Genomic DNA, 24038 nt, shown 5'->3' with positions numbered 1-24038 from the left:
ATATATATGCGTTAAACCGCGTGCTGTGCCCGTCATACACCCCCCTCTCGGGTGTGCACTCACCAGAACATAGCCTTTAATCAGCCTTATCACAGATATCCAATTGTTGAGACCAAGAGGTTCCTCCAAGTATCACCCTTAACATGAATTGTTTACAGGATCATAGTAAATACTCTTCCCCATAGTTAAATAGAAAGAGAAAAAATATGCTCCAATCGTGTATTACCCAAGGTAAACAACTTTAATAAGCCAAATATTGCACTTCCAGCAATTAAAACTTCAATAAGCCTTTAAAACATATCATTTAGTGAGTCAGATGCCGCATGGTGCTCTCACCACCTCCGGATATGCCTGACAGAAAGCCGTCACATCAATTCTGGTCCGCCACACCCTAGGGAATGGGCCCTTGAAGTCACTAGACCAGACCCAACATCACTGGAGAAAGGTATGTTTTGTTAAGTTTTTTTGGACAAAGTTGCATGGCTGGGCTTTTGATTAGAGGAAGGAGACATAAGCACTGTGGAGAGGAAACTCAACACATTTAAGCAAACATTTTGTTTTTGTAATTATTTTAGACTTTTTCACATATAGTAACATCCAGTTTAAATTAATAAACTGCTACAAGTTTTATATGGTGTGTGATTATTTGTCCTGTATTACTTTATGTTTATAGAAGTGTTCATAAAATTGTTTTCTGTGTTAGAATAGGTCCATAAACATCTTAAAAACATCAATCCTACTAAAACAGCAGTGCTAGTAAATACATGGAAACTTTCCTAAAGATTTTTAAATGCATAATGCCATTTTAATGCTCTTGTCAATAATTATTTGCTGTTAAAATTATGCAAATTAAAGCTTGTAGGCAGACTGCCAACTCATAAACTCACCAATGTTTGAAGAATTTGTTTTATAGATACTGCTTAGCTGTTGAGTATATATTCTTGAAAACACGTTATTGATCAAAATTATTTTTCAGCAATGTACTGATTCATAGTAAGGTAGAGTTTGTACATTAGTGACGCCTGCATAAAGAGGCTAGAGGGTGTGACAGGGGAAATGAAAACATTATGAGGGGAATTTATCAAAACTGAAGCAGACAGAATCTGGAGCAGCTGTACATGGGAACCAATCAGCTTCTGTCTTTCATTTCCAAAGCTTAATTGAACAAGCTGAATCTAGAAACTGATTAGTTGTCATGACCAGCAGCTCCAGATTATGAATGCTCCAGTTTTGATAAATCCCACCCCTTGAACTCTCTTTGGCTGCTCTATATTTATTTGTAAGGCTTAAGGCTAGGTTCACATCTATGCAGTTTGCATTTGATCCATTTCTTCAATGCTTTTAGTGGTGCATTTTGCATTTTTGCACATGCGTTTTTGATGAATTTTACTTTTTTTTATTATCCAACTTGTTGCTGGGCAGAATAAAATATGTCAAAGGGGCATGAAAAACACACTACATGCATTTCTGCAGCATCTTCATTGAAGTCTATTGAACCAAAACGCAACGTTTTGCGTTTAGAAAAGTCCTTGACCCTTTCCAAAAAACACACTGTGTGAAAACATGGTTTCTGCAAAATGCTTAGGTGTGAACCTAGAGTAATACCCCGGTCACATCAGGTGTGATTTGGCATGCGGTTTGCATGCCATGCGACTTGCAAATCATATGCCAAGTCACACCCTATTGTCTGCTATTAGAGCGGTCATTTCGGTGCGGTTCTGACTTGGACGGAGCTGCACCGATTTCTAAAGCAGTGCTTGTACTACTTTTGGTGCGATTTGCATAGACATCTGTGTCAGATGTCTTGCAAATCGCACCTCAAATTGGCAAGTCACCCGACATTGACTTCACTGTAAGTTGCACGATTTCAAAATCGGCTTTGATGTGACCAGGATGTTACTGAAGCTAGATGCTAATTGGTTACAATGCACAGCTGCACCAGATTCTGTCTGCTTGAGCTTTAGTAAATTCTCCCCTGCAATCGCAGCTGCCGAAATTGCACAGCTGAATCAGAGATGTGTCCCTCTCTCTCGAATCAGTTGGACAAAGACAGCTACTGCTGACTGTATCTTATGTTTACTTAGCACAAAAGATTTTTAGCATCAGTTTAAAAATATTCCCTTTTGAAGTGTGTCTTCTAACAAAATATACCAAACTGTTATACATATATTGATTTATGATGTACATGTATTGATTGCAACCAAAACAAATGTTTCTTTTTTATAAAACTGAAATGGAATTAGCTTATACTGGCTAGATTTATACAATGTTAGTGCTGTATTCTGCATAGTTTTATTCACCGTACTCTTCACCTTACTTTTTGATTTTTCCTTTGATATTAACTTTAATAGTCTATAATGTATTGTAATAACATAAATCTAGAGATAAATCTAGAGCCCATTATAGCTTCTTTTTTGCTGATTGAACAGTCCAAACTACTCTTATTTTGCTGCCTTTTGATCTTCCGTAATTTCTTTACAAATTATGTTATAACTCAAGCCATTTTGCCCTCTTTTTTTGCTAATGCTTCTCAAAGGTGATTTGCCAGCAGAGGTAAGAGTACTCTTAAAGCAAACCAGTACCTGCATTTTCAGACAATGTGCAATGACAGCCTCCACATTTCTCCAATAGAAGTTTTCCATAAATGCAGCCTGATTCTGTAACAGTTTTTTTTTAAAATGTCACACATTATAATAGGAACTTAAAGTTGTATTAAACCCAAAAACAAAAGTAAAGTGTACTCTATTGCATAGTACACTACTTATATGCAGTGGCTTCAATAGTTTTTGTATTATTTCTTATTTTTAGGCTTTTTTTTTCCCTGTTTACCTGGTGATCCAGATAGTATTATTATTATTATACAGTATTTATATAGCGCCAACGGTTTGCTCAGCGCTGTACATTATAATGGGAGACAATACATGAGACAGTACAATAACAATACAATACAATATACAAGGGGTTCGAGGGCCCTGCTCCTTGGAGCTTACAATCTAGGAGTCAATCTTACAATACTTCCTCTGCATTCTCGTTGAAGTAGTAATGCAAACCCCATTAGACAACAGCATTTTCAGCCTGGGGAGAGGGTAGTGTTAGACTAGCAGATGAATTTACATGGAGTTGGTTAACAAATTGAAACAACCCCCCGGTTGCACTGGGTGCGGCTTAGCATGCTATTTGCAAATCATATGCCAAGTCACACCCTATTGTCCACAATTACATTGGTCAATTCGGTGCGGTTCCGACTTGGTGGGAGCCACATCGATTTCAAAAGTAGCACATCCACTACTTTTCGTGCGATTTGCATAGACATCTGTGTCAGATGTCTTGCAAATCGCACCTGAAGTCAGCATGTCCCCCCGATTTTGAAATCGTGCGACTTCACTGTAAGTCGCACAATTTCAAAGTTAGGCTTGATGTGAGTGGGGTGTACCGCTTAACCGCAAATGGTTGTTTTCTCCTTTGGGAAAAAAGTTTTATATAAATGAATAAAAGCTGACCATTGTAATCACCCCTTTCAGTGTTAAATGGTTTGTCTCAACCCTCTAACTGCTGCTGTCTAGACAGCTTTGTTTGTTAAAGTGGAACTAAACCCATCGATTTAAAAGATTCAAAAAACTGTTTAATTCCTGGCATGTGTCAGGAATGTAACTGTCATATTGGTTGTGCTCTCAACCAAACTATCAAACCATCAAATGGCTGGTGTCATAATTGATCACATGTGCATCATCATAGCAGTTAGAAATCAAACAGAGGCTGAAATGGCAGCTTTCCTGGCTGAAAATGATAGGAGGGTTTTAAAGGGAAAAAAAACATTAATGAGCTGTATTTTAATAAATGTTTGTTTTGGGGTTTAAGGGCCAGTTAACACCAAGACTGCACAGGACCACACTTTGCCTTCCCATGCATTTTGCATGTGGTTCTGTGTGGTGCAATTTATTTTTTTTTATTTCAGGTACTTATATAGCACCATCAATTTACGCAGCACTTTACATATATATTGTACATTCACATCAGTCCCTAACCCTCAAGGGGCGTACAATCTAAGGTCCCTAACTTACATTCATACATACACATACTAGGGCCAATTTAGACAGGAGCCAATTCACCTACCAGCATGTCTTTGGAGTGTGGGAGGAAACCGGAATAACCGGAGGAAACCCATACAGGCACAGGGAGAACATGCAAACTCCAGGCAGGTGGTGCCGTGGCTGGGATTCGAACCAACGACCCTAGTACTGCCAGGCAGAAGTGCTAATCATTTAGCCACTGTGCTGCCCATCATTTGGAATGGGCTCAAATCACACTGCACCAAAAGTAGTGCATGTACTACTTTTTAAAATACACTGAAACTGGATCGCATAGTCATTAGCTTTCAATTGATACATGCTGCAGATCGCAAAGGGAGTGTGTTTTGAATGAGGTCTGAATCTCATAGCGTGTTTCTGTGCGATTCATGCGCAGGCATGGTGTGAACTGGCCCTAATACCTCTCTAAATGCAGCATATACTGTAACAGTGTTGTATGTGCCAAACATTCTATACACAGAGTTTTGCTGCCTGCATGTGCTGTTCATTGACATATGTGCAACCAGTCATACTTGAGTTTCATATTTTAAGGAATAGTTAATTGTTTGACAATTATTTGTTTGTCTTTAGCTTTCATAATTCTTGCCTCAGAGCAAGTGCACATATGTTCTCAGTGCCATTCTTCATTTATTTCCAGTTGGATGCTTTACATTATTTCTCTTTCCATTGCACAAATTGGTGATATCATAATGTTATAAAAAGCTGTGCGATTAAGACCCTTTGTACATTGCACATTTTAATATAAACCAATAAAGAAATTATATTCAGTAATCCCTTTGTGTTAGCTTTTCATTTATGTAAGCCAGCAGCTTCTGTGATCACATTACTTTGGAATTAACACATACTAATTTCAAACTGGGTAACTGGAAGGAAAGGCTTCTATTTACTTGGATATTATAATACCTTTTCCATTCTTTGGAACAATCTGTAAATGGTTTTGCACTTCTACAAATGCAGCATATATTCTACAAATATGTCTACTCATTGAAATTGTGTTTGAAAAGCTGTTATGTTCGAAAAGGCATTTGTAAAAAGTAGACATGTAAGTTATAATATACGCATCCATTGGTATTATTAATATTGGTATACAATAGGTATAATACAAGTGATATGCATGTAAAGCATTCCATATTGAGGCACTTTCTTTTGATAGGTTAGTGGTTTTCTTCTTGAATACTAAGTAAGTTCAGGTGAGCACCACGGTATGCATGCTTATTTAAAAATAAGATTTTATATAAGAGAAGGAAGTGGTGCTATTGCCCATAGAGGTCAATTTACTAAAACTGAAGAGTGCAAAATTACTGTGCATCTTTACTTAGAACCAGCTTCCAGGTTTTATTGTCAAAGCTTAATTGAACAAGCTGAAGTTAGAAGCTGATTGGCTAACCTGCACCAGATTTTGCACTCTCCAGTTTAAGTAAATCAACCCCACAGTGTCCGGGGCCTTTTTCTGTTCCCAGCTACAAAGTAACTTGCCATTTTTCTGTTTAAGACATGTATAGAAGTACAAAAATCTGCATGACTTTGAAGGACCATGAGACAGGGATGTCCTGATGCCAGCCTCAGTCTGGCAATCTATCTATCCTGTAATTTATCAGAATGTCTTTTGTCTGATATTACTTCTGGGTTGTCTGACATTTGAAGACAGATTCTAACCTTGTGCCATGGAAAAAAATTGTCTACTTTGTTTGCTACATTTTAAATCTGAGAAGATGGAAATTGTGGTAGTACTGGTCACTGTGTACAGACTCTACCAAGTTCTCCACTTTTGTGAAATATTCTTGGCTGTATTTCTCATCCACAGAATTTTGACAGTCCAAGCTTTTGCATACAGAATGACCGCTTTATTGTAAGATCTCATGATTAATGGAAAAATACAGCCAAAACTATTTTGGCTGTACTTCTCCCATGGATCACAGGAATGCAGTTTGTTCTGCACCTGTGACCCGGTTTCAGCTGACAGCAGGCTGAAGCCCGCTGTCAGCTGATATCACTCAGCCAGTCTAGCCTTTGGAAAGATCCCAATTTTAAAGTCAGGATACACCCCAGAGTCTGGAGTGGCACCTGGCTCAGCCTCTCTGCGATCTGCTGAGATCCTGAGCCAGCCACTTCCTCCCCCTCCACTGCCCAGTGCTCCAGAGAACACGGGAGGGGGGGGGAGGTGGTGGTGGTGCCAGAGCAGAGAGCGGTGACTGACGGTCGCCGCTCTCTGCTCAGAGCGGCTGTGAGAATTCTGCAATCAGCTGTCATGTGATCGTTCAGTTCTCAACCAAAGAGCCATCGGGGGGGCAGATGCAGCATCGGACTGATGCTGCATCCACCTAGGTAAGTATGATTAAAAAAAAAAAAAAAAAGAAATAACATACTTCTCTTTTAATGGTGGGCATTTGGAATACACTAAGATCATGTAATTTTGGGAAGATATTCTTACTTTCCTCCCACAAATGTTACTGGAAATAAAAACAGAAACATTTGGAAACTCACTTTTTTGTTATATTAATTATGTATATCTGAGCTTGGTGTGAGTATTGTTCTCAAAGAGTACATTTAGAGAAACTGTTTTATGTCTAGGATATTAGCCCTGTATGCAGTGCATAATGTACTGTATAATTAGGTATTCTCCTGTCTGACAAGCTCTTTGCCAAGCTCTAATCCTTCTTTATAAACCTGCTGGAGTACTTTTTAGCCCTTTGCACACACTGGTTTGATCTTAGCAAGTGTTATTGTAATTATACGGTATGATACCTTATGGTCTATTATGTAATTACTGGATATATACACTTTTTGATGTCTGACTCTCATGTCAGATACTGGAAGATTGGCATCTTGCTGCTGTTCATGAAAGAGTGGTATGGAAACTTGGCTACCTTGTAAGCACATTTGAATTAATGGTTTGTGCTTTGTCAAAAAATGATGGCTACTTAAAAATGGCCTTGCTGGAAATGTAGAGTAGATATTCAGAACCCTGTTAGCCAAGCTTAGGTTACCCTGCTATGTGAAGGACAGTGAGCAAAGCTACTTGTGACAGATGTGAGAAAAAGGATGATTTGTCTTTTCCTGAGTTTGAGTGATTCAGGTGCTTTGGAATACACTAACTAAGCAAGAGGTGTTGAAAGGAAGACATAATTAACATTTAAGAGTACCTAGGGGACCTATACATGCTTTGACATCAGTATTTATTTTAAAAAGAAAGTCATGTTGGAGGGTAGTGCTTGCAAATAATTAAGTACCGGGCAGTCATAAATCAAGACAATTATTTTTTCCAAGTGAAATGTGTGAAGCTATGGAGTAGGCTGTAGAGGTCATAGAAACTGCATATTTTGCATATACTCTATAAGAATGTAGCACAAGTGGAAAAATAAGTGAAAGGCACATTTCCCTGTCTTGTGAAACAAGGCTTTAAATATTGGCACAAAGTATATCTGCTGCTCTGTAAATCAAAATATTATGAGATGTTCTATCAGATAGTGTGTTCTGATTGGGCTAGATGGATTGTTGATTGATTATTTTAAATATGACCGGAAGTACAGTTATGCACATATACTGTACTTGGCCTTAAAAATAGGAGGCATGTTTAATTTTTGTAGACACCAGATAGAGCGACGGGAAATGTAATAACCTATGTGTTTTTTTAGTAGCTATACTGTATACTTTGGGCAGATTTTATTCATTTATGAATGTACTTTTATTAAATGCAGTATGTTTATCAAAAAGGTCTATGAAAGTTTTTGACCTACGGTACTGTGGATGCACTAAATGTTGTACACAGTCTAATTGTTTCACAAAACTGTTCCTGTTGATATTCAGAGTTTGTATTTGTATCAGCCTGGTGATTGTTCTGCTTGTACTTGGCCTTTTGGCAGTTGTTTACTACATCTGAAATAGTGACTGTGCCCTGCATGTCACCAGAGATGATGATATATGCCTCCAAAATGCTGCATTTCCCAGTTTTCAAATAATTTAAAACTGAATTGCAATTAAAACAGAAAAATGCCAAATTTAAAACATTTTGGATTATATAGTGGCAAGGTAAGAAAGGACTTGACTATCACTGGAAACCCCAGAAATAAGAAGGCAAGGCAGTGCCTTCCACCTGAAACTGAACTCTCCTTATAGGCTGGTTTACTGCAAAAAAATTGCAATTATATTTGCTTTTCTTATTTCTTTCACAAAATTCCTTAGTCAATCTCCCTGGACCTATGTGTAAATGTGCTGCAGATTGCACGTCCAAATCTTACAGGCTTAGTTAACATTTTGCACCATATTTATAGTGTTTTTAGGGTGTAACATGGTGCAAATGCCCTTTCTCCAACCCTCAAACTGCCCCCCAGTTGGGCAGGGCTCCTTCTCCCCTGCAGCCATTGTCACATTTAAATTGGTATGGCCGTGCAGGTCACTGCCTACACAATCGCTTAATACATTCATCTGTGAAAGGATGAACTACAAGCTACTGTGGTAAACAGATTTGTAGTTCCCAGCGGACCAGGAGTGTAAAAATCTGTGCACTCCTAGCCAATTGAATCCTCCTTCAGCTCTCAAACTGACAGCCTGTACAAAGGTATAAGCAAAGAGCTGAAGGAAGTGTTTGCAGAAGCCTGACATTGCACTTGTGATCCACTAATCGCAGGTACAATTTTTTGAAGGCTCCTGTTAAACAAAAATAAATGCATGGGGTGTTTTTTTTCCTGCAACATGTACCATTTATGTATTCTTTTTTTTTCACAGGTGAACATAGCCTTTAAAGGAACCTGTGCTTGCTTTTCTAACTGGGATCAGTTTATGAAAGTAAATGTTTAAGAGAAATTAAATAGTGATACATCGTTTATTTATGTTTGGTAATTTTTTTGCCTGTACCTTATATGCCCTATATGAGTTATTGTGGCACATCATCCTGGAGCCTTGGGGCATTTCATTCATTTAATGGCCTGATAATGACAATTTGACTGCTATCCTTTTTTCCAAGCAGCTATTTTTGCATATCCAACTCAGTACCATTTAAAAGCACGGTAACAAATAGCTGTCCTGTTTAAGCAACTGGTTTGTTTGATATACAGTGATAATTAGTCTTCTTAACAGCATTGGTAGGCATCATTTATCCCCATGGAAACAAGGTGACATGTAGCGGATGGAAAATATGACTGCAAAATGTTCAAAGTGCTGAGAAATGTATTTAATGGCACTTGCTTAAGCCGTGTACATTTCAGTATTAGAGCTATCATTGCCTTTCTCTCTTGTATAATGTTATTATCATAAACTGCTGCATAAGTATTTTATGAAAAATATTTTTTTGCTTGATAGATGACAATAATTACATTTGCCTGTTCATTCATTATGTGCAAATGCTTATTTCTAGTGAGTTGGAAAATTTAAATTTAGAATTATTGCTAACCAAATTGCCTTTATCTGCGAAAGTGCATCTGCTCACAATTACTTACAAGAAGGAAGAATGAATTCATTCAGCACTTGCCATTGCGTTTCTTGATCAATAAAACTGGCGAGTGATGCTCATGGTTTAGTGGACCATTATTCATTATTGTTTAAATGCTAGTGAATCTTAGAGTCTTACAGTGCTCACATTTGAAATGATAATACTTAAACCCAACAATCAAATTTCAAGATGACTGTCATTGGGTCTTTTAAAGTAAGAAAAGTGATCATTTTAATGACAAAACACTTATGGGGCATGAAAAATACCAGTTATAGCCACAAATATTATCTTCCAGTTACAAGTGCAGACCGTCTCTACAGTGTACCCTTCATCTTGTATCCTAACACTACAGCACTGTGCTCATTCCAAGATCTTACTGTTGTGCCAGCATTTAAAGGGGCTTTTCACTTTTCTAATAGGTTTTATGTGCAACTGAAACATTTATTTTCATAGTTCTGTAGGTTGTTCACTTTAACTACTTACCTGCCACCGTATAGCAGATAAACTGCTATACAGCGACACAGGTGCGCTAAATTATGTATATATACGTGATTTTGCATTTACGGGTAGGGGTGCATGCTCCCTACCCACGCCTACCCACTCGGCCGCGGATGTCAATCACCAGGTCCCGGCCGGTGATTACCCGCCGGCGCCCGATGATTACCGACAATCACTGACGGGGAGGAAGACTGTTTTGTCTACATTACTAGTAGAAAAAAAAATCCCAGTAGCTATACTGCCATTTGTAAACGCCATAACTTTCACGTAAACCAGTTCATTTACACGTATTGGGATTTTTTTTTTTTTGCAAAGACATGTAGCAGAATACATTTTGCTGTAAATTTATGACAAAATTTTATTTTTTTTAAAAAATTTTTACTGTATATGTTTAATAGCAAAAAGTCCAAAATATTGTTTTTTTTGTCAAAATTGTCGGTCTTTTTTTGCTTATAGCGCAAAAAATATAAAACGCACAGGCGATCAAATACCACCGAAAGAAAGCTCAATGTGTGGGAAAAAGGACATAAATTTCATCTGGGTGCAGCTTTGCATGACCGTGCAATTGTCAGTTAAAGCAACGCAGCGCCATAATGAAAAAAATGGCCTGGTCAGGAAGGGGGGGTAAATCCTCAGGAGGACAAGTCATAAAACAAGCTTTTCAAAACATGGGGGCTGCCTTTGCTCACCACCCTATGAAAATGCTAGCTGCCTGAATGTTTTGTTGACCATCTGTCTTCGATACCTTCTGATACACTAGAACAAGTACGTACGTAAGGACAGTCAAAGAAAAGTCAGACAGCGTTGTCTATGAATTTGTTTTGTTTGTTTCAGGTTAGTGACTCAGAATATTGAAGCTAGAGAGTCAGCATGGCAGCCAGAAAATCAGAACTTACAGAATGAGACATCAATAATGGAAGCCTCCACATTTCCCTCTTGGAAACCTTTCCATTAAATTTCCTAGGAAGCACTTTGTATATGATCTATAGAAGCATATATGAAGGTCTGGTTTGATAATCTGCATATCGTATTGGTGACTGTAGGGTAATGGCTGCACCACTTATCCTAAAGAGTTAGTTCACTTTTGCCAAACACTCTCTATGCAGATAAGGGATGTCTGTAGATGAAAACAAGTTGTGCAGCTCGCTTGACCAAAATTGAATAATGCCCTTGCTATAGGTGTAGTCCATTTACATACCTCATGAAGCCTGGCTGGAAAACTCCCAGTATGTTGCTAGGACATTTCTAAAAGAGGCCCAGCCATTACTGTTCACCTTCACCATTACAGGAATGAGATCTTTCTCTGATTCAAACCCCATAACATGCTTTTTCTCTCCCCTGATGCAGTAGCTCTGACCTTACAGTTTGAGAGCTCACTCCTGCAATGGTGTAGGTGAACAGTTCCTTTCAACATCCTAGGAGTTTTCCAGTCAGGCTTTATGAGGTACATACATGGCCTGCACCTATAACAAGAGCATTATTCAACTTTAGTCAAAGCTGAACAGTTTGTGTTTATTTACAAATACCCTCTTACCGGCATGGACAGTTTTTTGGTAAAGGTTAACTAACTCTTTAAACTTCAAAAGAGCATGGCGGTCCATCAATGTGCCTTTCAAAGTTGGAGAATATTTTTTGTCCCCACAGATATTGTCTACATGATTTTTTTTTATATTTTCTTCCTGTGTTTGCATGGATCCCAACCCTAAGGGCTGGTTCACACCACATGCAGTCCAGTGCATTTTTTTCTGCATCAAAATCACATGCATAGTAGGTATATTGTTTCCAGTGGCATAGTTCACTCCAGTGTGGTCAGTTCCAGTGTGTTCCAGTTCCAGAAAAAAAACATGCTGCATTTTCTCTGCACTGAATACTATAACTCAGTAGAACATATAGAAAATGCACCAAACACACCTAAACACACCAAAATTGCAGTGAAATACACATGTCCTTATTTAAGGTGACGAAAAAAGGGGGTAAAAAAATTGCACTGGAATGCATCAAAAATACGTCAAAAACGTGCATGCAGAAAAGCATCCAGACTGGGCTGCAGGGCAGTATTCCAACATAACGACCCCAAACACACCTCCAAGATGACCACTGCCTTGCTAAAGAAGCTGAGGGTAAAGGTGATGGACTGGCCAAGCATGTCTCCAGACCTAAACCCTATTGAGCATCTGTGGGGCATCCTCAAACGGAAGGTGTAGTAGCACACGGTCTCTAACATCCACCAGCTCCGTGATGTCGTCATGGAGGAGTGGAAAAGGACTCCAGTGGCAACCTGTGAAGCTCTGGTGAACTCCATGCCCAAGAGGGTTAAGGCAGTGATTATTATACAAGATATACAGTGATGGAAAATAATGGTGGCCACACAAAATATTGACACTTTGGGCCCAATTTGGATATTTTCACTTAGGGGTGTACTCACTTTTGTTGCCAGCGGTTTAGACATTAATGGCTGTGTGTTGAATTATTTTGAGGGGACAGCGAATTTACACTGTTATACAAGCTGTATGCTCACTACTTTACATTGTAGCAAAGTGTCATTTCTTCAGTGTTGTCAAATGAAAAGATAAAATAAAATATTTACAAAAATGTGAGGGGTGTACTCACTTCTGTGAGATACTGTGTAGTACAAATAGTGATAGAGGAAAGTGGAATTTTACTAGTCAACAGTTATAAAATGAGAGCAGGCATTTAACAGGTCATGATATGTAACAGCATTATTTTTCTTTTAATGTGGTATTTAAACACTAACCCAGTTTAACTGGCATATTGTTTAGTTAACAAATGGGTATTTTCATGCAACCTTGAACATTGTACTCTATGATTTGTTTCACGTATAGCTATGTTGATTTTAGCATTAAATATCTATTATTTTTTTGTGTTACAGCATATTATTTAATTTGAGTTGGCTTGAATATTTTCCAATTTAATGTGAGCCTGACTTGAATTAGATTATGCGAACCCAGTGCTGAAAATAAATGCTAGTACCGCAGACATGATGATTTAAAAGCATATGCAGGGAATATTGTTTGTGATTGGCTTGAAGGTTCTCATTCAATATATTATTAGTATGTAGTAATGTGAAGTATCTTGAGATGTAACAAGTGGCTTTCTTCTTGTTTTCAGAACAAGTACATAGACACTTACATCAGTATGAGGTTGAATACTTGCAATTTGCTTTCCGTTGGATGAATAATCTTCTGATGAGAGAAATCCCCCTGCGGTGTACCATCAGGCTGTGGGATACATACCAGGTGAGTCCGAGCAGCAGGTGACCCATTGCTATTAATATCAGGTGTACAAACACCTGCTCTAGAGTTTGCCTTTCCTTTTGTTACATGTTGCCCTGACGTGAAAACAGTACATATCTACATAGCATCTTGTCTAAAACAATGCAGATATGTTATGTTTTGAAAAACCATAACAGCTTGATGTTTTAACACAGTTTGGGTCTTAGCCATTTCCTTGCTTTGCTATTCACTTATTTTTATTCTTTTATTGTTTTTTCTATTTTTTATTGCATGTGTTAGGCTCATGTCAAAGGACTCAGGGTTCACAATAGAACACAATTGTGTAGATCATTGACACTCTCTCCAGCCCTCTAATCGAAGGTTCGTACCTCGATATAGACCAGCGACTGCAGTGAGAGTCTGCAGAAGCCTGTGCCTTGTATCCATGATCCACTGATCGTGATTTCAATGATTTGTAGGCTCCTATGTAAAAATAAAAAAATACATGTACATTTTTTAAAATAAATTGGGTGCATTTATAATTTTTTGTCCCCAAAAGGTGGACTTAGCCTTTAATTTATGCATGCTAGGTTGACATTATGTGTAAAGTATGTGAACTTTCAATAGCAAGCTAAAGTTATCCTAATTAGCCATTGTGCCAAATTTTTTTTTAAAGAAATATAGTAATTTCTTTAGACCATAAAGTACATTTTCAAGACCTAAAATTTAGTTTTATAGTTTTTATTTGCCTTAAGTTGGTCATAGAATGTCAGATGTCTAGTTGAGAAGAGGCAATGGCGTAACAACTGTCCAGATCAAAAATTAAACTTGCATATGAATATTATATAATCTTGTATCCATTCAGCAGATTGAGATTTTGGCCTTGTGTTGTTAAAAGCCTGTTGTTTACACACACCAAGTTAAAATTTAAACATTTTCGTAATGGGTCTCATGCATTCTGCAACTGTCAAACACCAATTTTACAGACATTTGACTTTTTTTTTTTTTTTTTTTTTTTTTGCTGCCCCTAAACACCCTGCTATGTTAGGCTATGTGTCCATGCACACATGGGCGTTTACACATGTTTAGAAGCATGGGTGTTTAGGGACAGAAATCTTAATGCACCAAAATTACATTCAGTAAAAGCGTTTGGGCAAAAACAAACACCCAATGTGCCCTACAGCATGTAAATGTTTAGGCGTGTTTGGTGCTTGATCGTTCATTTTAATGGCCATAATAAATTAATATTATGGCCAATGAAATAGATAAATGCCCAAATGCTTGATGCATCTATACATGGCTTTAGTCATATTTTTAATGCTGATTTTCTCTCGTCAGGGGAAAAGTATTCAGAAACGCCTAGTGCCTAAAAGGGAATCACTATTGCTGTTCTTTTTGGAACCCCTTGTCATGTATAAATGTAAAATAAAACCCATCAGTTTAAAAATGTACTGGTGTTTTTAAAATACAATATAATTGGCCCCAAAAAATTGTATTTTCATTTTAAAGGTTATCCAAAAAATACCTTTTATGTAAAGAACCAAAGCTACATCTAACCATTAACTGTATATATTGAATGCATTGGTCTGTTTTTTTGCTGATTGAAAACCATGAATTTTTTTTTGCATGTAGTAATGAATATTTTGGTTCTTAAAAAAATACAAACATGGTAAGTTACATGAGCATCTAACTAATATTTCTATGTTGGCTATACATACTAGTATGTAAGAGACATACTTAACAGTTTGAAGTTTAGATTTTTTTTTCTTTAAAGCTTAAGCTGTTGTTGAGCTGTTGGCGTAATTTATATATAGTATTAAAATGCACGGAGCCAGTAGTGGATGTCTCCAAGGTGCTGTTTGTAGGAATACTCTGGGCAAACGAGATAACATAGCTTGGCAAATTGCACATAAAATTTTCTGCCTCCCAAGGAAGGTGGTATCAGATTGAGCTTGTCTTGAGGGTGGTACTGATATAATTTCATGGATGATCATTATGCTTTCTTTGGCTATAGCTTGAAAGTGAAAATAAATACATGTTTGGAAGTGAATTGTGAAAATATATTGTATTTATGTGCACTTACTGTTTGTTTTCAGTAAAATTTAAAGCATGTGAGTCATTTTAGTTTAAATTCTAGATAAAAAAAGAGGGTCCTGTGATAAGAGAGAGGTGAAACAGTAAAAAGGGATTCCCTACTCCTAGCGCCTCTCTTTTTATTGATAACAGGAGCTGTTGTGTTAGAACTCATGTGCAGTGCATTTCCTGGTGAAGGAGATGTTGTGCATTGTTTAGACAGATGTTATTTAACTCACTGCTGTGATCACAATTAAGGAAGAATGAATTCATTTGTGTAAGACTGATTTTGCTATGAGCCTTGCTGGTTCACTTCCAGTCAAGATTTGCAGATAACCAAATCTGTGGTACAATAAATAATTATACCAGCGTAAGGTTGTATAGTGGGATTGTTGTAACCTAATTGCCAATATAGAGAAAAAAACAGATTGTTAATTTCTCTTGGTGCTTCTTATGCCACAGGCAGTGGTGCTGTTGGAAGGGCAATAGTTGGGCAGACTGCATCTGGAAAAACAAGTTTGACTTTTTAAAACAAACTTGATTTGGGCCACGATGATGGTGGCATAGTTGAAAAGAAATAGGGAAGTCTTGGTGTCCACATTAGGGGATGAAAAGTACATGAGTAAAATGATACAGTATAATACTGCCTTGATTTTCCTGGATTCCGTTGTTAATGACATTGATCGTCATGCTTTTGCACCTGTCTGGTGCACATCATCATTGTTGACTCGTAACCACCAACAAAACCTGTAGACCTGTAGCTATTGGCTACTGCTGTGATGCCATGCAGCAAACCGACAATTTTGCTACAACCCCGCCCCCCCCCCCCCCGCAAAAAAATATATATTTTTTTCTGTGCAACAAAAATACACATGTTTTCTTTAGAATCAATATCCATTGTTGTTACTCAGTGCTGTGGCTGCTTAGCTCTACAATGTTCTGTCCATGCACCCCCATTTCCAAAAGAAAAAAAAAAATCAAGTGTGTTTTTATTTCCTTGGCTTTAAAACAGGTGGACTTTAACGAATATGTGAACCCTCACCTTGTAAAACAACCTGTTCAGTTTAAAATAGAGATGAAAGACAAAGCATTAGTGTATACATATAAAAAAGAATATAAATACCTTTTTTTCCTCTCTTTTTTTAATAAGTAATCACATACCCTCTGTTCAGCAGAGGGGATGTTAGCATACGTCTAATCATTGGATTAGCTCCAAGCACAGCCAGAAAACTGACCACTCTGTGCTCTCATGCCTGGTGTGGTCAGTTTTTAAGGCAAAATGATTGGCAGGAACATCAGGGATTTAAGACAAATTAAGCACTACAAAAAGAACAGGATACAGGAATATGAAATGCTGGGTTTGACCAATTGTGTGACAAATGTTTGCAGGGTGGGAGGCCCTAAGTTTTACTACAGCACAGTGTCATTATTGTCTAAAAATTGTATATTTTCAGTATAGTAGGTTTTTACCAGTATAGTTTACACCTTGCACTGATTATTGTGTACATGTTTCTGATTAGTCAGTGTTTATAGCCTTTCTCTGAAAACTGCATGCATTTTTTTTATTCTGAAAAAAAAAGGCAGTGCTCAGTATCTGAACTAAAATGGCTTTGTGGCATTACTTTACTGGACCACAACAGGTTTATATAAATAACCCTGCGGTTTTGTCAGCTTTGCCTCTTGAGAGTGGTATTAGAGATCACTCAACCAAATCTATGGCAGCTAACCCTGGTCAAGCCTTTTGAGACTTATTGTGTAAACAATGATAACGCATCATGTTTCTGAAACAGTTTTCTTTATCTGGAACTAGTGTAGCATTGTTACAACCCCTCCTGTTTTCTTCCTGATTATGTATTTATGAATTTGCACAATGTGGCTTTGTTTTAAGTAACTGCTAATTATAATACGTTTCTGAAATAGCTTTTTACATGAAATGTCTTTATAAGTCTCTTAAATGTTCTTTCTATTCTATTTTCTTTTTTTTATTTTGGGCATGAAATGCTTTGTCTTTCTGTAAAATATATTACTCCAGGGGTTTTCCTAGGGTCCTTAAAGACCCAGCTTATCTTTCTGTCCCCATTGTCAAGAAACCTTTGATGTAACCAGTGCATTACAATTTATAGTATATAAAATAAATAAATAAAAATCGGCGCTAACCTTACAAGTACATGCATAAAAAGAAAACTCCAAACCAAGGAAGGTAGACCCGAAAATGATGTCAGCAGCTTAGCCTCAGACCTAGAGGCTAAGTAGCTGACATAATGTTAAGGTCTACCTCCGAAATAATTTCCTGTTTGGTGGACCACACGCCGGCTCTGTGGTACGAGTGGTGGTGCCAAGTGATAGTCCTTTGCAAGTGAGCTGTCTATGTTGGTTGCTTCCCTGGCACCTTTTTTTGTTAGTGCAAAATGTACATACTTTTAATATCTTCCTGTTTAATAAATGCTTGCTACACTATAAGTACTTTCTCTAGGCTTTTGATTGTTTGCTCCAGATGAATGAATTGACAGTGGATTTTTCAGTGGTTTGGCCCCAGTTATCAGATATGCTGAATGTGATACATAGCGCTTGCAGGCTGCTTTGCTAGCCACATAGGTCTGGTGAGTGAGGAATTTATTCAAAACATGTGATGGAGCACATTGTAGTTAAGATGACAGAGTCACCCAGTTAATTTTCACGGTCACAGTGATTGCAGACAAACATGTATATCTGGGACTTTTTATATATGTCACCTTGAATATGTATAAACATATGTATAAGAAGATTGAATCATGGGTACTATTTGACTTCATTGGTTTGGAGTTTATGTGCTTGTAAGGTTATCTTCTATCCTTATTTATTTTTTAAGTTTTCTTTTTTTCTTTTTTTTTTTTTTTAATCATTTGAAGTGTTACACTTAAAGGGGCAGCTGCCTTAATAATGTTCATCACAACTATATGACCCTTTTTTAGGTTTGGCGCCCTCTTATATATTTTACCAGTTTATAGTATATCTAAAGGCAAAATTTAGGAGAAAGTTCTCCTCACTTGTTTACAGGACGGGGTAAAGGAAAACTCTCACAAATGGGACAAAGATGAAACAAAATAGTGTGCCACATTGTACCTAAGTCTCCTTTTTCACTGCTTAAAAAGAGAGAGTCGCTGCTTAATAGGTCAGAGTCACTGTATGTTTATATATATATATATATATATATATATATGTACTGTTTACCTGATGTACTGAAGTCCTTGTGCAGTTGCCTTTGCTGTACATGTACAGGTTCTCTGAAAATGGAACTAAACCCTCCTATCTTTTTCAGCCAAGGAAACTACCATCTTGGCCCCTGTTTGACCTGCAACTGCCATGGTGCTGCACATGTGAACAGTTATGGCACCAGCCATTTCATGATTTTACAGTTTGGTTGAGAACACAAACAAATGTGACAGCATTCCTGGCATGCTCTTAAATTGATGGGTTTGGTTCCGCTATAACTTTCCCTCCGGGAGATTTACCCCCCTTCATAACCAGGCCATTTTCTGCTATACGGCACTGCACTACTTTAACTAACAATTGTGCAGTCATGCTACAGTGTACACAAATAAAATTTATATAATGTTTTTCACACAAATAGAGCTTTCTTTTGGTGCATTTGATCACCGCTTTTTTTTGTGCTATAAATTAAAATTTTAAAAATTAAAAAATTTTCTTTTATTTACTTTTTGCTATAAAACTTGTCCAATATAAAAATAAATAAAAATTTTATTTCTTCATACATGTAGGCCAAAATGTATTCTGCTACATTGTTTTGGTAAAAAAAATATCCCAATAAGTTTATATTATTTGGTTTGTGTGAAAATTATAGCATCTGCAAGCCATAGTTATTGGAATTTAATTTTTTTTAATACTAATATTGTCGGCATTCAGTGACTAGCCGGATTGTGATAGTATTGTGATAGTATCGCGGGCATTCTGACACTGGGTGGGAACTGACTAACTACCACTAACATCTTCAGTGACACTAATACAGTGATCAGTGCTAATAAAAAGTACTGTCACTGTACCAATGACACTAGGCAGGAAGGGGTTAACATCAGGGTTAACTGTGTGTTAGGCAGTGATTTAAAGTGATACTAAAGTCTTTTTTCTTTCCTAAAAATAACAAACATATCTATACTTACCTGCTCTGTGCAGTGTTTTTGCACAGATCAGACCAGGTCCTCCTCTTCTCGCAAGAGCTCCTTGCCCCTTCCTCCTGTCGGATGCCCCCAAAGCAAACAACGTGCTATGAGGGCATCTGAGCAGGTATGCTCCTGTGCCGTGGCTCTGCGTGTTGATTCACACACAGCGCCGTAGCTCGGCCCCACCTCCTTTCTCTCCTGATTGGCTCACTGTGCTGCCTCAGCCAGTCAGGAGTAAGAGTCCCCAGAGAAGTGAGGCTCTTGTTGGACATCGCTGGATCAAGAGGGGATTCAGGTAAGTGTTGGGTGGGACTGCTACACACAGAAGGTTTTTTACCTTCATGAATGCATGAAAGTAAAAATCCATGTATCATGCATAGAATGCATGAAGGTAAAAAACATTGAGACTTTAGAACCATTTTAGTGTTTTACTAGGGGATATGTTGGTTTTTATCTCTCTGCTTTGCATGGCTGGGACCCCGTGATTGACATGTACAGGAGCCAACCTACCCAGAAAAGCAGAATCCCATATATAATATATATATATATATATATATACAGTTGTGACCAAAATTATTCAACCCCCACTGAAATTGAGTGTTTTGGCCAGTTTGACATTGCTTTTGATCATTCAGTCATCTTGCTTACATTTACATTAAAGAGGCACTTGTAGGTCAGACAAATATAACATAACAGTTATAATGAAATAACCACAAATGTCTTTTCTGTGCTCACAGCATTATCAGTTTTATTCAACCCCCAAGTGACATTCAATCTTAGTACTTAGTACAGCATCCTTTTACAGTTATAACAGCTTTTAAACGTGAAGCATAGCTTGACACAAGTGTCTTGCAGCGATCTACGGGTATCTTCGCCCATTCTTCATGGGCAAAGGCCTCCAGTTCAGTCACATTCTTAGGCTTGCGCACTGCAACTGCTTTCTTTAAGTCCCACCAGAGGTTCTCAATCGGATTTAAGTCTGGTGACTGCGATGGCCACTCCAAAATGTTCCAGCCTTTCCTCTGCAACCATGCTCTAGTGGACTTGGAGGTATGCTTGGGATCATTGTCCTGTTGAAAGGTCCAACGTCTCCCAAGCCTCAGGTGTGTGACGGACTGCATCACGTTTCCATCCAATATCTCCTGGTACTGAAGAGAATTCATGGTACCTTGCACACGCTGAAGCTTCCCTGTACCTGCAGAAGCAAAACAGCCCCAAAGCATGATTGACCCTCCACCATGCTTCACAGTAGGCAAGGTGTTCTTTTCATCATAGGCCTTGTTCTTCCTCCTCCAAACATAGCGTTGATCCATGGGCCCAAACAGTTCTAATTTTGTTTCATCAGTCCACAGAACACTATCCCACAACTTTTGTGGTTTGTCCACATGGCTTTTGGCATACTGCAGTCGACTCTTCTTATTCTTTGGAGACAGCAAGGGGGTACGCCTGGGAGTTCTGGCACGGAGGCCTTCATTACGCAGTGTGCGTCTTATTGTCTGGGCTGAAACTTCTGTACCCACATCTGACAAATCTTTTCTCAGTTCCTCAGCAGTCACACGGGGACTTCTCTCCACTCTACGCTTCAGGTAGCGCACAGCAGTCGAAGTCAGCATCTTCTTTCTGCCACGACCAGGTAGCGTTTCAACAGTGCCCTTTGCCTTGAATTTGCGAATGATGCTTCCTAAGGTGTCTCTTGGTATGTTTAACATCTTTGCAATCTTCTTATAGCCATTGCCCTTCCTGTGAAGAGAAATCACCTCTTCTCTTGTCTTCCTGGACCATTCTCTTGCCTTCACCATGTTTGTAACCACACCAGTAAATGTCTAGAAGGAGCTGAGTATCACAGTCATTTTAAAGCTGCCTAATTGGTGCTTATTATGCTTGATTGCTGCTCGGTGACATCCACAGGTGTTTTCAATACCTGATGGAAAGCACCTGTATGAACCTCTGTTCTTCAGAGTGGTAGTCTTTAAGGGGTTGAATAATTGTGGCAATGAAGAAACCACATAAGAACCATTTACTACTGTATTACATAAACAATTGATGTCATTTTAGTTGCATTTGGGTAGTTACAACGTCCTTGTAGGATTTGATTCTGAATACAATTCCAAATGTACACTATAGTCCCTAAACCCCTTTACAGCATTGGGGGTTGAATAATTTTGGTCACAACTGTATATATATATATATAAATCATTCTGCACAGAGAGGCCACCCTGTACCAGTAAAGCTGCTATAGGGCGGACAGCAAGTGGTTAACAATGCTCTAAATTTTTATCTTGGACAACTAAGAGACTGCATGAAACTTTAAATTGAATACTATAATAATAATAATAATAATGATGCATGAGTCATGCCACAAAGCAAATCACTGATGGAGCAATTTTAGTTGTGTAAACTCCTAATGCAAAAATTGCTTTGACAAATATTGATTTATCATAAAGTATTTGACTTACATCTATATATGCAAATACAGTCAGTCTTGCACTGTCAAGAGCCGTAGTGCCAAACCAACCCCTTAGTTAGGAACATCACCAACTGCAATCTTCCCCAATGCAGCGAATCTCTAAGGCATTCCTTGGTCGTTTATCCCTGATAAAGACTAGTTGTTCTGCAGTAACCTTGTGATTTGGAATGCATGCTTGACATATTTTAAGCACTGTTTTACAAGCCTACAAAATTGATGGTGGAAAACACAAACATGTATTGACATGTATAAGACTTATACAGATGAGAGATTACACTGTATTTAATTGACAATTAAATACCAGCCTAAAAATGTGACATAACAGGCAAGATGGTAGCTTAGATCCATGGTGAACAATGCAATCTAGAACTCCGCTTCTCAGGTACCTTTTCTCTAAGTAGACAAGTAGCTACTGCCCTCCATAAATGCATAGATGTAGTTAATTCTTTTGACAAGGGAAAGGTATGTCTCCTACATACGTGACTACAGTTGTTCCTGCCCATACTAATAAGCTGAACCATAAACTCATTAATTGCCATAGGATCATGCTGTTTGCACCTTTAATTTCATGTTTGCCCAGACCCTAAATACTTTGCAAAGTCTGAAAGATAAAAGATAACTTTTTTAGTTTTACTTAAATATCCTCTGCAGAAGAGAAAAAGATCAAGGGCTTACTATGATGCAGCTGAGGTTTCATAACTGAATTTTGACACCTTGCAATAAATTTCAAAAGGAGCTTGCCAACAAGGAAAAGTTAAGGTAGTAATAGGAAATTTGTACATAACATTCAGGCATTCCATTGCATCTCTACTTAAATTGCACCTGTCATCCTCCCGTAACCAGCCTCATACTTGCAGAACAAATCTTGAGATACACCATCAAGAGAACTCTGCCTTCTGAGTGTCACTTTTACAGGTTATCTGCTGCTGCATAGTTTGATACCAGCAACTCTTTTTTGCCTGGATTGTTGTGGAACTACCTGCAGTTTAGCTGGTGGCTAGTATATTGATATTGTGACATATAGTCTGGGACTTGGCTAAAGTGCAAAACTGTCAGATGTTTTTTTTCTGCCTTAGTGATGCATCTAGTGGTTTCCAAAAGATTGATATTGCTATTGCAGTGTAGTGGAAGATATTGTTGAACACCTGGCAAGCTGAGCCAGCAGACATAAAAGTAATAACAGTCACATGGTTCAGACCTTAAACATTCTGTGGCAGATCTGAAGCATGTGCGTCAGGTGGCTGGGCCTCCTAGCACCTCTACACATTTCATGTTTTTTACTGTAGCTTTTTTTTTTCATTACAAAAACAGATTAGTATTCCACCTATACCCCTTGCTTTATCACTGTACTTAAAATTGTCCATACATTTATGAAAAATAAATATACCATTTATTACGTATTTTTAAAACATGATCACAGTCTTATTCTAATTAATTTACAAAAACCACAGGGTTGTCCCAGTGCACCATTAGCAGCACCATAACAATCATTTACTTCTGGTTCATTGCCCCATTAACATAGGTTACTTTATGCCATAATCAATAAATCCTTGCTGTGGGGGTCGGTGTTTCTCAGTGTTTTGTGATACATAATCACTTCTTTAGAGGATATGGAAGAAACTTCTGTATATAAAAATCATGCTAAATATCATATCATTATCATATAAAAAATATAATTACATTTGTATTGCTAGCTCCTATTAAAGTATATATAAATTACAAGTGCGATATATTTTGCTTGGGCCAAAAATTTACTTTAAAACCATTTTCTAATGTGGCTAGCTGAGTCAAGAGGTTTATGCCATCCGTAAGTGTATGTCCTGGGTAGTGTAGCTGCATGGGTACAGGATAATAAACCAGCCCCAGCAATATGTATAGGCTGTGAAAAGGGCACTAAAAATAGTTCATATGAAATATAATATGAGGGTACTCATGGAGCCTTTCTCAGAAATTCAGCTGCTAGACTCAAGATGGAACATACACTATATTGCCCAAAGTATTGGGACGTCTACCTTTACACGCACATGAACTTTAATGGCATCTCAGTCTTAGTCCGTAGGGTTCAATACTGAGTTGCCCAACCCTTTGCAGCTA

General features: G+C 37.9%; 1 protein-coding gene across 2 annotated transcripts in view; it reads left to right on the top strand.

The window, feature by feature from the left end:
* Positions 1-24038, top strand: part of TBC1D22A (TBC1 domain family member 22A) — a 642021-nt gene that overhangs the window by 383639 nt on the left and 234344 nt on the right. For both annotated transcript variants that reach the window (XM_089684779.1, XM_089684788.1), the window contains exon 11: positions 13144-13271. In XM_089684779.1, the coding sequence (XP_089540905.1) occupies positions 13144-13271 (128 nt within the window). The remainder of the gene's footprint in view (positions 1-13143; positions 13272-24038) is intronic.

The sequence above is a fragment of the Staurois parvus genome, unplaced genomic scaffold (assembly GCF_062004578.1).
Source record: "Staurois parvus isolate SC_StPar_1 unplaced genomic scaffold, SC_StPar_1.0 ptg000019l, whole genome shotgun sequence".
Lineage (NCBI taxonomy): Eukaryota > Metazoa > Chordata > Amphibia > Anura > Ranidae > Staurois > Staurois parvus.
The sequence above is the reverse complement of the archived record's forward strand: the minus strand, read 5'-3'. Positions and strand labels throughout refer to the sequence as shown.